This window comes from Myotis daubentonii, chromosome 17, assembly GCF_963259705.1.
Source record: "Myotis daubentonii chromosome 17, mMyoDau2.1, whole genome shotgun sequence".
In the NCBI taxonomy this organism is placed as follows: domain Eukaryota; kingdom Metazoa; phylum Chordata; class Mammalia; order Chiroptera; family Vespertilionidae; genus Myotis; species Myotis daubentonii.
In genome coordinates, this window is record NC_081856.1 from 16,135,997 (window position 1) to 16,150,181 (window position 14,185).

General features: G+C 40.8%; 1 protein-coding gene across 14 annotated transcripts in view; it reads left to right on the forward strand.

The window, feature by feature from the left end:
- EYA1 (EYA transcriptional coactivator and phosphatase 1) overlaps window positions 1–14,185 on the forward strand; it is a 302,957-nt gene that overhangs the window by 179,148 nt on the left and 109,624 nt on the right. For 9 of the 14 annotated variants that reach the window (XM_059672900.1, XM_059672895.1, XM_059672903.1 and 6 more), the window contains 3 exons: window positions 9,102–9,171; window positions 9,485–9,630; window positions 13,773–13,910. In XM_059672900.1, coding sequence (XP_059528883.1) covers window positions 9,102–9,171; window positions 9,485–9,630; window positions 13,773–13,910 — 354 coding nt within the window. Of the gene's footprint in view, window positions 1–9,101; window positions 9,172–9,484; window positions 9,631–13,772; window positions 13,911–14,185 lie in introns of those variants that run through there. The other 5 variants (XM_059672901.1, XM_059672896.1, XM_059672898.1 and 2 more) reach the window with 4 other exon arrangements.

The following is a 14,185-nucleotide window of genomic DNA, read 5'->3' on the forward strand; positions in this document are numbered from 1 at the left end:
AGTAGAATTTGTATTTTGTTATTTTTGTGTGTTTTTTTCAAAAAATCTTCCCAGTGCATATGTATAATACATATACATTTAAAAAGTAATGATTTTAAAGTTGAAAATCACCTACTGTAAATGGATAAGTTTTTGAAAGTATGGGTAATAGTATTGTATCATTTTTCCTGTTGTGGATAATGGTATTGTGGTAAAGGGATTCCTTGTTTTTAAGAAAGATACACTGAAGTGTTATTAAAAGGACAACAGATTGCAGCTCTAAAAATGTGAAATACACATTGTATACATATACACCTGAAAGAGAAGAGATAAAGCTAATCTAATAAGATGTTAGCACTTGGGGGATTTGGGTGAAGGGTATTGGAAGGTTTTTTCCCTTTTCTTCCAACTTTTCTACAAGTGTCAAATTATGTCAAAATGAAAAATTGAAAAATGAGAAGCATTAGTGGAGTGAGTCTGTAGCAGTTTCTATGGATGGATGGATGGACTTCGGTTCCCCTTGTGCCAATGGCCTAGAGGCCCCATTTCTGTGTCTCCAACATAGTTCCTGACAGACAGTATGTGCTCATAAAGTATATTGAATGGATGGATGGTTTCAGGAATAAGAAGAGAAAGTGGACACAGAAGAGAAAAATGTCCTTCAAGTACACATGGTAAAAGGAGAAGGAGAGAAGGTAGTCATTAGAAAGGGGGCTACAGAGTTGAGGATGGCATTGAGAAGTTCAGGGGGTGTTTGCTGCCCCCAAAAAAACTTTCCAGAAGTAGAGGAGGGTCGAGACATAGGCAAAACAGGGGGATAATTGGTGGTGAAGGAAGTCCTTGGTGGGACTCCGATGGCTTAAATCCCAAACAGAAGTGAATCATCCTGGAAAAGGAATAACTGTTCCACGGAAATATCAGGAAAGGTGAATGGAGAGTAATGCAGGTGAGTTTGAAGTGGAGGAGGGGGCAATACATTGAGGGAACTCCTGCCTGATTTCTCTGCTCTACCTCTCCAGTGGCTCCAGTTCATAGTTAAAAGCCGAGTTCTTGCAATAGCCTACATGCCCCATCAGACCTTACTGCCTGCCTCCCTTGCTCCGTGCTATTCTTCCAACATGCCAATGGGTATGGGAAGGTGACAGAGGTGTTTCCAATCAGGACCTTTGCAGTGGCAGCCCTCCTGGCTGGACTGCCATCTTTAAGTCTGGGCTCAGAACTCACCTTCTGAATGAGCCCATCCTCATCACTCTAGTCCATGTTGGAAAGCTCTCATTACAGACTTGCAGTCTTTCTAACACACTGAGCCTCCTCCACCACACACACCCCATAACACTTAGACTGTTTGTCAACTATATCATTTACCCATGTATTAGGTTTATGTTGGTCTCTCACCCTGCCCCCAACAAAATGTAAGCTTGTGGGGGCAGGGACTTGGTCGTATTTCATTCATTTGTGTCCCCAACACCTGAACTGGTACCTGGCACTCAGATATTTGCTAGGTTTAATAATGAATACATGAATGAATGAGTGAATGAATGAATGAATGAATGAAGGCTCCTACTTTATCCTCTGACTTAAAATGAGAGTAGTAATAGGCTTGTGAGCTAGAAGACGTAGAGATGATTGAAATAAATGCTGTGAGACTGGAGAAGCACAGGCTGCTTGGGAACATAGAGGAGGATTGACAGTAGAGTTAAAGGTCCAAAGATGGAACTAATGAGCGGACCCTTTATGGCAGAGCGGTTTTCTTTATGAGGCTTAGCTGCCCAGAAAAGACATTGTCTTGATCCAAGATTGAGGATTTTCCAGGTAGGGCATGAAGAGAAGAGGATTAAAATGACCAGTAAAAGAATGGTTTAAAGTACCATTAATTATTTTGCCCTGACTGGTGTGGCTCAGTTTGTTAAGCATTGTCCTATGCACCGAAACATCACCAGTTCTGAGTCAGGGCACACTCCCTGGTTGGCGTATGTGCTGGGGGCAACAGATCAATGTTTCTCTCTCTCCTCCCTTCTCTTTCTTAAAAAAATCAGTAAAAACATATATTTTAAAAATAATAATTATTTATGAATCCAGGAGAGATAGAAAGAATGAAAAGGTAGGGACAATTAGTTGCAAGAAGATTAAGGACAGGGGTCCTGCATCTCTTGATGAGGTTGGAGAACAGGTAACATGGGAACAAAACAATGAAAATTCTGGAAAGAGAGGGTACTCCCTCCTTAATCTCAAAACCAGTGAGGGTTCTACCACATGCTTCTGCAGCTGGTTCTCTGTGCTTCCCTTCCTCAGCCTTTCTCACTACTTTTAAAATTAGTTTTCGTGGCCCTTCCTCCTCCTAAACTATAGCCTGTGAGAACAGGGGTTCTATTTGTCCTTTCACACTTATAGTCCCAGAGGCCAGCATGGAGTCAAGCACATGCGCGATGGTCAGTCAATGTTTCTTAAGTAAACACCTGATTGGGTCATTGCTGTTGTGGAATGAAGAAAAGGTCCAGGATACGGTATTGTGCTTGATGGTTGACATAAAAGGCTAGAGTTGAGGGTTAGATAGAATGAGGAAAGGGTTGGATGCATAATCCAAGATAATGTTGGGTCTTGTCAGGACACAGTCAAAACACTACATTTTTGATAAACGCAAGGCAGTGTGTAGGAGATGGGTCACCATGGGAACGTTGTCACAAATCTCAGGGAAGGGAGGGTTTTATGGCTGAGCAGAAAAGCAATGGTTTGGAAGAAGCAGCAGTGAGGATACATGATCAGGCCTTTGTGGTATCTGGAATCTGAGAGAATGAGCAGCCTCTGCTTGGAAAGATGTGCAGGAAAAGCATGGGCTTAGCTGGAGGAGGAGGGAGAGTTCGATGAGGAGACTGAGGAAGCTGCAGAGCATCTCGTTTTCCACAGGTTGATTCTCTGATGGACACAGAGGGAAGGATCAGGTGAGCGAGGGGATTGGATCAAGGCATAGGAAGCTTGGAGCACCATGGGGATGGACATGCTTTTCACATCCTTTACCTTTCTTTTCTTTCTTTCTCTTTTTCCTTCTATCTTCCCTCTCCCCTCCCTTTCTTCTTTCCTTCCTTCCTTCCTTGAGTAAAGATGCAAAAATCATGGCATGCTGGAGTGGCTGTGAGCGGGACTTAGCGTTTATAAGAGAAAGGAGAGGCTGTTGAAAGCATTCTCTAGGTATTTAACACCAAGATGGTCTTTGCCTCTGTGATTACCACTCTTTATTTCCTCCTCCATGATGGCTTAAAAATTTACATCCTGACTATGGTGGGTGTCTTGAGGAAAAAAACTAGGATAAAGAAGAAATAGAGCCATTCTGACATTGGTAATACCTATCTCTACATCTGACCTCCAAGGAACCCCAGCATCTTAAAGCGTTAAAGAGGCAGGAGGCTCACTCTTCCTGAAGAATCACCAGATATCCTGGTTTGAGGAACTGGGGGAGAGGATTGGTTTTTCCAAGGCACGTAGCTGAATGAAAAATTGCAGGGTTGTTTATTAAGTTTTTAAAATATAGTGATGTTCCGGGCATTTACTATTTACGAATGAAAAGCAATATTTTAATGATTTAAATGTTAAGAACAATTGGGGTTGAAAATAATGTGTTTTTAAGGGATTGCAAAATGTCTTGCCTGCTGCTTCAGCCATTTCCATAAAGCCTAAATGTGTTATTAATTTGTTAAAGAAAATGCCAGCCAATGATATTACTCATACAAAGTTGACTTCTGGTGGTATTGGAACCTGGAAATAGAAACAGAAATGCTTCTAGAGGGGAAAAAAGTCACTGTGTGTGGCAAATATGTTTTTATTTTAATTTAAAAAAATGTTTGTGAAAAGATATAACTTTTGGGGTCTGATTCCTCCATTCAATAATTACGTATTGAGCACCTACTATATGCCAGGTAATATTCCAGACAGTGGAATGGAGCAGTGAAAAAGTAGACAAGGTCCCTGCCCTCAGGGAGCTTCCATTCTTGTGGGAGAGACAGACAGTAAATAGGAAAGTGATAGTGTAGGAACATAATGAAAAGTGCTATGAAGAAAACAATAGCAGATCAAAGAATACAGTGAAGAACAGATGGAGGTCTCATAGGGAAGGCCAGTCCAGGGAGAGGGCATCTGAGCAGAGATCTTAGTGACATGAAGGAATAAGTTTGAGTCAATCTAAATGTAATAGGAGGGTAACAGGGCTGGGAGATGGAGAGGTGGGCGTTGTGGTTGTCACATGATCTAATTTATCTTTTTAAGAGATCACTGTTTATTGTATGGAAAATGCTCTATGGGACAAGAGTGGGCAGAGAGTAATGGAAGCAGGGTTGTTAGCCTTTCCCTGGTCAGAAGAAAGAGGGCTGTGTTAGGCCACATCCTTCCTAGAAGAGCCACCAAGTCAGGATTAAATGTGCCAGGATTCTGTTAGGGAAAAGGAGTGGAGGAGAGGGAAGGGAGGGGAGGCAGGGGGAGTGTACATGTCCTGCCTGCCATTCTCTGGTGGCTACAGTGTTGGCGATTTGGACAGTGGTAGTCAACAGGAAGAGAGAAGTTGCCAGATTTAGAAGATATTTTGAAGGCAGAGCTGACTTAATTTATAAAGAAAAAGGGTATGGGGGAAAGAGAAGAATCAAAACATACTTTTAGGCTTTGGATGTGATTGGCTGAGTAATGAGATGGGAGCTGCGAACGGAGAACTTGCTAATTTTGAAATTTCTATTGACCTCTTCAGTGGATTCTCAAACTTGTGAATATTATTTATCTGGGTTCTTCCTACAATAAGATTTGGGGCGCTTCTTCAATTTATACATTAGAAGTAGGAAAAAGAATGGAAAGTAACACGAAACAACTGTGCTAAACCAGAAAGTTATTAGCTGTCCATAATTCCCAAGGCTCTAGCATGTTGAGCTTGGAGTTTGCTGATGGAAAGATAACCATTTTAGTTATTTTCATAGATGAGCTGTGAACATTCTTTTTTGTTTAGGTTATTCTAGTTCCATAAAATTAAAATTCATCTGAATTCGTAGATCACCGTTTTAAAGGGTGTTTTAAGCAATTAAGGGGATAAGATACTTGAGGCTTATGATGGAAGATGCTTGACTTCAGACCACACAGAGATGGCAGGGATTTGGATTCCGAGAAAGCCCAAAAGATACAGCATTAGATATTCAATAATTTTCCGTCCATGTAAGTGAGGGAAGTAGCAACAAGACACTTGGGCAGCATTGCAGGTTCTTATTCACATTTACTTCACAAGAATACTATTTAGCCCAGTTTCTTTTGCCAAAGAGATGAGTTAAGTTTATTGTGCATGTTTATAAAATTACTTTTAAAAATTTAACCATTTTTCAATGGTTTTTATGGTTTTAAAAATATCTGCTTTGCTCATGACCTAAATCTCACAATCTCATTGAACACATTGTTTATTTTTTTATTTTTAAATATATTTTTATTGATTGCAGAGAGAGGAAGGAAGAGGGAGAGAGAGACAGAAACATCCATGATGAGGGAAAATCATTGATCAGCTGCCTCCTGTACGCCCCACACTAGGATCAAGCCCACAACCTGTGCATGTGCCCTGACCTGGTTCATAGGTCGATGCTCAACCACTGAGCCATGCCAGGTGGGCCAAATATTGTTTATTGATTACTTACCACATGCCAGGCCCCATCAGGTGCTGAGACAGAGTAAGTGGACTTGGTCCCAGAAACTCATGGTTAGCAGAGAAATCCAACACCTATAGGCTATATATGCTGACTGCGAGGCAATGTGTTGAGTGCTGCATTGCCATTGTTTATAGCATTTTAAGAAAGTAAAGAGAAGGCAGCCATTATCCTAGAGAGACAATGATGTTTTAGTCCCAACAGAGCAGTGAGTGTTAGTCAGGAGAGGAGAGAAGGGCATTGCGAGGCAGAGGGTCTGGTATAAAGAGCAATTGAGATGACATGAAAATTCAGGGCACGGATGGGGCGTCCTCACATCCAGGGAGGCTATGGAACACTAAGCCAGGGGAGGGTGGAAGCTTGCAGCTCTTCGTGTACTCTGCCAAGGATTTGGAATTTTTCCTAGGGATAGTGTGAGCTCAGTGGACAGACTGCAGGCTGGAGAATGATCATGAAGAAGTTTCCATTAAAGAAAGATCACTGTAGTGACAGTGGTGGGACTCAGCGGGTGATGGGTGGGACACAGGGACAGAAGCTAGGGGGCAGTTGCGGTTGTCCAGGTGAGACATACTGACAACCTGAACTGGGAAGGGAGGGAAGGGATGGAGGATGCAGGGAAGTCAACAGGCAATTTCTGGATTTGGGATGGGTGACTTGAGAGTCATGAAATAGAAGGGGGGCGGGGAATGAGATGATTTTGAGGTTTCTAGTCTCTCTGTAGGCTGTCAAGAGATAGTATGTTTTGATGAAAAGAGTCAGGCTGGCGGAAATACTTTCTCATTTAGTCACTTGGATGTGTTACTTCATTTCTACCCCCAGATGTAAATGGGGGAAAGAATCCTGCTTTTTGAGCATTTTGCTGAACAGAAGGTGATGCTGTCCATTAAATGGAAGTAAAAATACAAAAGGAATGGCAAATTTGGGACAAAGGTAGTGGTTATCTGGGTGTCTGAGAAAGTAAACATATTACAGAAACACTGTATTATGCACTTTATGTTGATTATTTCATTTAGCCCTCACAACACTCCTACTGGTAGTAGTATTGCCATCATTTTACGTGAGAACATATCAAGGCCGAGAGGGATCAAATCACTTGACTAAGACCACATAGAAGAGTCGGAACTTAAATCGGAGCTGAAATTAATTCTGATTCCAGAATGTGTTCAATTACCACACACTGCAGCCTCTCAAACCTCTTCTGTCGTGTGTACACACATAGACTATGTGTTTAATCTAATTCAGAGCCTCATAGAACTTCTCATACCCTGCGTAATAACCCTGGTATCTTCTATTTTATTATTCTGTTTGAAACAAAACATTGCTGGGTGTAACCTATAAAGTTGAGTTTATGATCTTTTTATGGGTCCTGACTCACAATTTGAAAAACACAGGGATAGAGCTAGAAAAGAATAAAAAGGGGTTTCTGTGGTTTCCGTCGTCAGATGGCATTTGTGTAGTTTTTTTGGTAATAGTCTTATTTTTAAAAATTTATCTGTAACTGTGATTGTGCAGGGACTCTGTGGGATAAATCTCCTTTGCCCTTGGCTTCTATTCAGGCTTAGAAAACGGGAGTAGAAAAGGTTGTAGTCACAGGTGACCTTGGCAAGTGCTGGTCCCTTGTGGTCCTGGTGTTCTCTCACTAATCCCTCCCTTCTCTAAACTGCAATATTGAACTAACCCTCCCAAGGCTATTTGTGTGCCCCCTCCCTGCCTGTGACAGGCAGAACTTGTCTTTGCACCTGTAGCACCTAGTCCAGTGATGGCGAACCTATGACACGAGTGTCAGAGGTGACACGCGAATTCATTTTTTTCGTTGATTTTTCTTTGTGAAATGGCATTTAAATATATAAAATAAATATCAAAAATATAAGTCTTGGTTTTACTATGGTTGCAAATATCAAAAAATTTCTATATGTGACACGGCACCACAGTTAAGTTAGGGTTTTTCAAAATGCTGACACGCCGAGCTCAAAAGGTTCACCATCACTGACCTAGCCAATGCCTGGAACAAAGCAGTGCTCAACATGTGCCTGAGGACAGAGGGACATCAGTGGGTCAGCCAGCCATTTCTTCAGTGTGGACCCTGTCTCGGCCACAGTGACGGCCACAGGGTTGAAGTCTGGCAGCTAGAAGGAGGGGTGCCAGTCCAGATTTATTCTGTTGTCACTCTGGGTTGGGCCTGCTGGCTTTCCAAGGAAAGGGGTAGTCATAGATTTTGAGACTCTAGTTCAATGCCACCAATGTTCTCCCAAACATGAGCTAGAAAATTACATTTGAGAGGCATAAATGTACTGATGTGATGTCATGAACAATATATAAAACTTGAGAAGGGTTTTAATGAAGACTACAGTTAATAAATAATAGAACCTCTGAAGAGAGGAATTATTAGTGAAGAAGAAAATAAACATATTACATCTGGTGATAATTTACCCAAAGAATCAAAGAGTATACATTTGAGCCAGGCAGAGAATAGAGTTTGAGGGAAACTATATATATATACACACACATTACATTATATATATTATATACATTACATATATAATATGTATTATATATGTCTGTCTGTATGTAATTAAACTGTATATAGTTATATATGTACATAGACAGATAAATAGCCCTATGTATAGCGAAAGAAGCTGAAAACTAACGTTTTAGGGCCTGCTGTTAGCAAAAATGGATTTGTGTTTCTTTTGTTCAAAGGAACGTAAGAGAACATTTGATAGAAGAATTTAGTACATTTCTGGGATATAATGAATTAAATGTATGTGCTTTTTGGAAACAAAATTCTGCTTGAATGCTCCCTTTGAAAAAAAAACAAAAAACCCCCCACAGCTTTTTACTTGGACACTGAAGTTGAGCACCTCTAACTGAAGGCAAAGGAACACCCACCGCAGCCAAGAAAATGCAGGCTCAGCGTGCCACTTGAGAAATTTAGATAGTTAGAGGAGTGCCTGCCTTCTCACCAAGAAATATTGCTAAAGCAGCGCAGGCAAATGAGGACCTGCCCTATTTCCGCTCACTGGGGAGAAGACTAGACCGTGTTTCTTGGTAATCCAGCCCCAGGTGTGTGTTCCCCGTTGAGCAGAAACAATAGGCCAGGTGACCTTCTGGGTCCTGCCCAGCCCTGAAATCCCACTTCACATCTCCCCTTTCCGCATCGTTCCCAACAGGAGCCAGGACTCCTTGTACCCTTCGTGTTCTGCCACCAAAAAGCCCATCACAGCACACTGGCAGGTGTTTTAGAAGATGGTGACTATGTTTTCTAAGAGTTCATTTAAACGTAAAGCCACTTCATCAGTTCCTATAGGTTTCTTAATATGGTTTTACTTTCTATTAGGTCGGCTCTATTTCTACAGGTTAGAAAGGTCTCTGTGGTCAACCTACAGTTCAAACTATATCCCTGCTTGATACATATTTTGTCTTTTGCTCTGATCATTGTGCATTTCTTGTTTTTTTTTTCAGCAATTGGGAGCAGCAGCTTCAGCCCAAGACCCACTCACCAGTTCTCCCCACCACAGATCTATCCTTCCAAGTAAGATGTATTTTCTCTCCATAAGTAGCTTTTTCTGAGTAGTCTTGTACCTTATTTCCAGTCATGTCCCGTGCCCACGTTACATCTTAATTTAAACTCAAGTGCATTTCATAGAGACTTTAATGTATTTATGCAAATTTGTTTTGGGCCTCATTGGTGGAGACGGAGATCTCTCAGCACTTTGTATCTTACATTTGAACTTGTACTTGCAGAGATAGTCTAACTGAAATTTGTGAAATGCTTGTGAATCGGTTTCCTTGCATGTTTCCATCTAATGCATGGGCTTTCATTTTCTGTCATTTCTGACAAATAGCAGAGCATACCCACATATTCTCCCTACCCCTTCCTCACAAACTATGGCTGCATATGGGCAAACACAGTTCACCACAGGAATGCAGCAAGCCACAGCCTACGCCACCTACCCACAGCCGGGACAGCCATACGGAATTTCCTCATATGGTGAGTAAGTCCGATTTTCCATTGAGGGGTGCCATTCTCGGGCGGGCATACCTGAGTGGCACGGAAAGACTGTCATCTTGGGCCACCTTAGAAAGCGCTGTCCCCTTTTGTGCCTACCTTCCTAATGCGATCGTTTCAAGTGAACATTGTGAGACCTGGTGGCTGCTTATATTGAGGTCAGAGGTGGCAACTAGATGGCCAGGGTCACAGGCCCTCTTGCTCTCATTTCCTTCTATTTATAGCCCCCTCTTCATTTGCCATTTGAGCGCTTGGCTCTGGAATGCAAAGTATGTGGGTGCATATTTGCGATAAAACGTCTGTGAATGAAGTCTTTTGGGGTAAAGATTCATTTCCTATTTATCAGATGCCTGGCTACGATTAGGGAAGTACAAGCGGAATTCAACAAACCCTCGCTCTGAACTCGAGGGTGGTAGTGTGATCACATTTCAGCCTTATCCACCGTTAGGAAAAGTGAGCTACACAGCTCGGGCGCGGGCCGCGCTTTAAAGAGGCAAATCAGGAAACGGTTCAAGCTCACCTCCCGTTTGTTCCTCCTCACCTGCAGATTATCTGTATCTCCAGGTAATTTAGCTCCATTGTTATAGGGTCAATACCTGTACTTTAAAAATAAGTCAGGCAAAAACCTCCAAGTTTAGTTTTACAGAATCGTAGGATTTCAAAATACCCTTTCTTCAGTTGAATTGCAATTCTAATTTTAAACAAATTGCAACCCATTTGAATAGAAATGCATGAATTATTGGCATTTTATGAAGAAATACATAAAAACTTATCAAGAAAAAGTATTTAATTTTGGAGGAAAGAACTGGTAGAATAAGTAAGTCTGTGCTTATTGCAGAGGGTTATATTTTGTGATCAATATTCTAATTATGCGTCTGCTGCTATTGTTTTATAATATTTTTTCTGTAGTATATTGAAAGAAATGTTTTTAAGCATTTCATTAATAATTAGAAGGTAAATTACTTCATTTCTTTCATTTTTCTGTCTTTACCCCAAACCAAGGCAACCATATATAAATTTCTTATAAAATATCTAGAAATTGAAATCTAAATTATCTATATATAACTTCACCCTTTATAGTTCTATTTCAAAACTATCAGCACTGAATGTGATCTAGCTAAATGTTTTTAAACTAGACTTTAAAAAAAAAACAGCCATACAATGGACTTCCTAGAATTTTATTTCATTTCCATAACTTTGACTCAAGGTTTCTCAAAATAATATTAGCTATAAATCAAATTTATCTATAATTTACTTTTTAACTATTCTTTTGCTAAAAGGATCTATGATTTGAATTGTGTAGCTTTAGTTCTATACTGTGAGTTAAGGATTCCCCAGTGTATATTCTCAGATTTTATTGTAAGCTGATTATCTGAAGTTTGTGTCGTTTCCAGTATAGACCATGCTAGTGTTCTGTAGACCTGCCAGCGCTGTTGTAGGAAGGGACCATTCCTGGTACTGCTTGGGCTGCCTCTCACCATCTCCCTCCCATTCAGTTCAGTCATGGTAGGGCCCATTGCCACCATCTGGGCTGTGGTGTAGGGCCTCCTCCAGTTCCAAACCATTAGCAGATGTCCCTATTGTCTGAAACAGTTGTTCCTGGTGGGTGAGATGAGCAGAGTTTCTGCGATTAGAATCGGAACTAGTAGAGTAAGGATGGGAAGTTTAATATGACGGGTAGGGCTGGGAGGAGGTCAGAGCAAGCAAGTCTCCTTGTAAAGGGCTTTGACCCCTGGCCCTTCCATGCTTATACATCTTCTTGGAAGGATTCTCAGTCCTTAGAAGTTTCCTGAACACCTTCTTTCTTCTCCTTTTGGGCCTTGACTACAAAGGGATGCCTTCAGTGCTTCTGACCAGGCATTCTATTTTTTCCTTGGGTCAGGTGCATCAAGAAATATGGCAGCCCTCTCCCCATTGCTTGAGCACATAGTTCAGGGTTTTTAACTGCTGATAGTCAAGGTTCCAATGGTCTTAAAAGATGTTCTCCAAGGATTTGTGCCCCCCCCCTCCCCTGACTTTTTACTGAGACCCTATAAGAAAAGATAGGCAAATCTTTTCATAGTTAGAACAATAGATCGGTGGGGAAGAAGAGCTCATACTAGTCCTCACTAGACCTGCTTAGAGTTGATAAATGAGATGGATTTGCCAGTTTGTGGGTAGAAGCTACAGAGATAGGTGTGGCTATGGGCCTTTTCTACCTCCTCCTGCTTTTCCTTACCTGTTTCTAACACAAAGATTCCTATCCCTCCAGGCTAACAGCAGAGGTGGCTCAGGTAGAGACTGGAAGCAGATCATTATAACCTTGATGGAGAGAGGAGGGGGGCAATCCCTATTGTGACAATATGGGAAGAGTGGGAGGTTCTAGAGCCATCACACCATAGAGCCATCCAGGGGTTATTTATACCTATGGGTTATTCATTGGTTAGGATTACTTATACCAGTGATGGCAAACCTTTTGACCTCGGTGTGTCAGCATTTTGAAAAATGCTAACTTAACTCTGGTGCCGTGCCACATATATAAATTTTTTGGTATTTGCAACCATAGTAAAACAAAGACTTATATTTTTGATATTTATTTTATATATTTCAATGCCATTTAACAAAGAAAAATCAACCAAAAAAATGAGTTCACGTGTCACCTCTGACATGTGTGTCATAGGTTCGCCATCACTGACCTATAGAGAGAAAATCACATTTTTTAAAACGTTAAGGGTAAGACTTAAATGTCATGGCCATTATGAGGTTATTTAGTGATACTGCAGGAATTAGAGGAGGCTTTCTCTCAGCCAAGTGTCAGATTCTTCAACTGCCTCAGGAAAATTACCTAACTTCATTCTACTGATGCATTCTACCTAACTTCATTCCCCTAAAATGGAAATAAACAGTGAGGCTACTGTGTATTCTAGATCCCAAAGATTTGAGATATCATTTATCTGAAGTGCAAAGTGAAATTATTCAAAAATGTGAATTCCCTTGGCAGAAGTGTTCCTCCCCTCCCTCTGTAGGAATGAAGGACAGTTGGGAACTTTCGTGACTGTCTTTAATTAGGATCCAGGGCTGAGCCTGTACAGCAATCCTGCCAGACCCGAGTCCTGAAACTAGGATGTGAAACTGAGGCTTTAGGAGGTACTTGGAGGCCACAAATACATTATTTCTGTTACAATACAATAAACAGAATGTGTACTTTAGTCTACACTTGAACCAATTCTATTTGAATTGTAGTAAGTACTTATGCTGCCAGGTGGGTACTCAATTTATTGGGGTGATCACTTCATAAATGATGTAAATGTCTCTTCGCTGGGTTGTATACCTAAGATTAATATAATATTATAAAACTATAATTGAAAAATTTAAAAATATTTTTAAGTATACAACTTAATAAAAAATTAAGTCAGTTGATTAGCAACCTTAAAAAATATATTTGAATAAATACTTGAAACTACAAGGGACAAAATGGGAACTACTGGGCAACTTCACTTGTTTATAAGTCACTCTGCTGTTCTACAGGGTTTAGTTCTTAACATCCTGCTTTTTTGTGCTCATTTCCTGCTAGGATCTGAATATTGGGAAGTTTTCCCCTTGTGCAGCTTATTCTGTACCCAAAATTGCCTCCTCTGACTTCAAAATAAGTGTGTACTAAAAACATCCTTTTGGTAAAAGAGTAAAGAAAGAAAATGCTATGAGGCTAGAGAATCTAATTACTTTTTAGAGGGCGGGGGGGCGGGGGGCGGATTTTGATTCTGACCATAATCAACATAGCAACTTTTGGAATACTTTAAAGTTTAGTTATGACCATTTCTTGACTATAGAGGAGAAAGATGATATTAAACTCTTGTAAAACAATTAAGCAAGTATAAAAGTGCTATCACTGGAGTTCCATTTCATAGAAAATGGAATTCAGAAAAACACTAAGAAAGAACAATGTGAGTAGGCATTCAAATCTGCAATAATCCAGTTTTTTAAATTGAAGTTATAGTTTAGGGTATTTCACTCTAAGCATATACACACTTGATTATTAAGATAATATTGGGAAACATTTGAGACAAACCGTTGTGGGAGTGTTTTTGCATATTCACCAGCTTTTGGAAATGAACAGATAGATAAGCTATCACTAACTGATTTAGGTGCATTGTGGGCAGGCATCAAGACTGAAGGTGGATTGTCACAGCCTCAGTCCCCTGGCCAGACAGGCTTTCTCAGCTATGGCACCAGCTTCGGTACCCCTCAACCTGGACAGGCACCGTACAGCTACCAGATGCAAGGTCTGTATACACACTGACGTCTCCCTGTGTGAACCCTGTAGGCCAATAGGAACTTAATAAAGTAGAATTTGAAGGTCTATGGAAGGAGTGGGTGATCGTGGGAAGGGGATTGCGCTTAGTGGCAAGGTACCTGATTGTACTTTTGCACTTCACTCACCTATTCTCCAGGCCTAAATTTGCACATTTATAACATCAAGGGGTTAGACGGAATGATCTCCCTGCTTCTTTTCAAAAAGCTCCAGAATTCTTTGTGAACTCCAAGTTTTCTGCCCTTG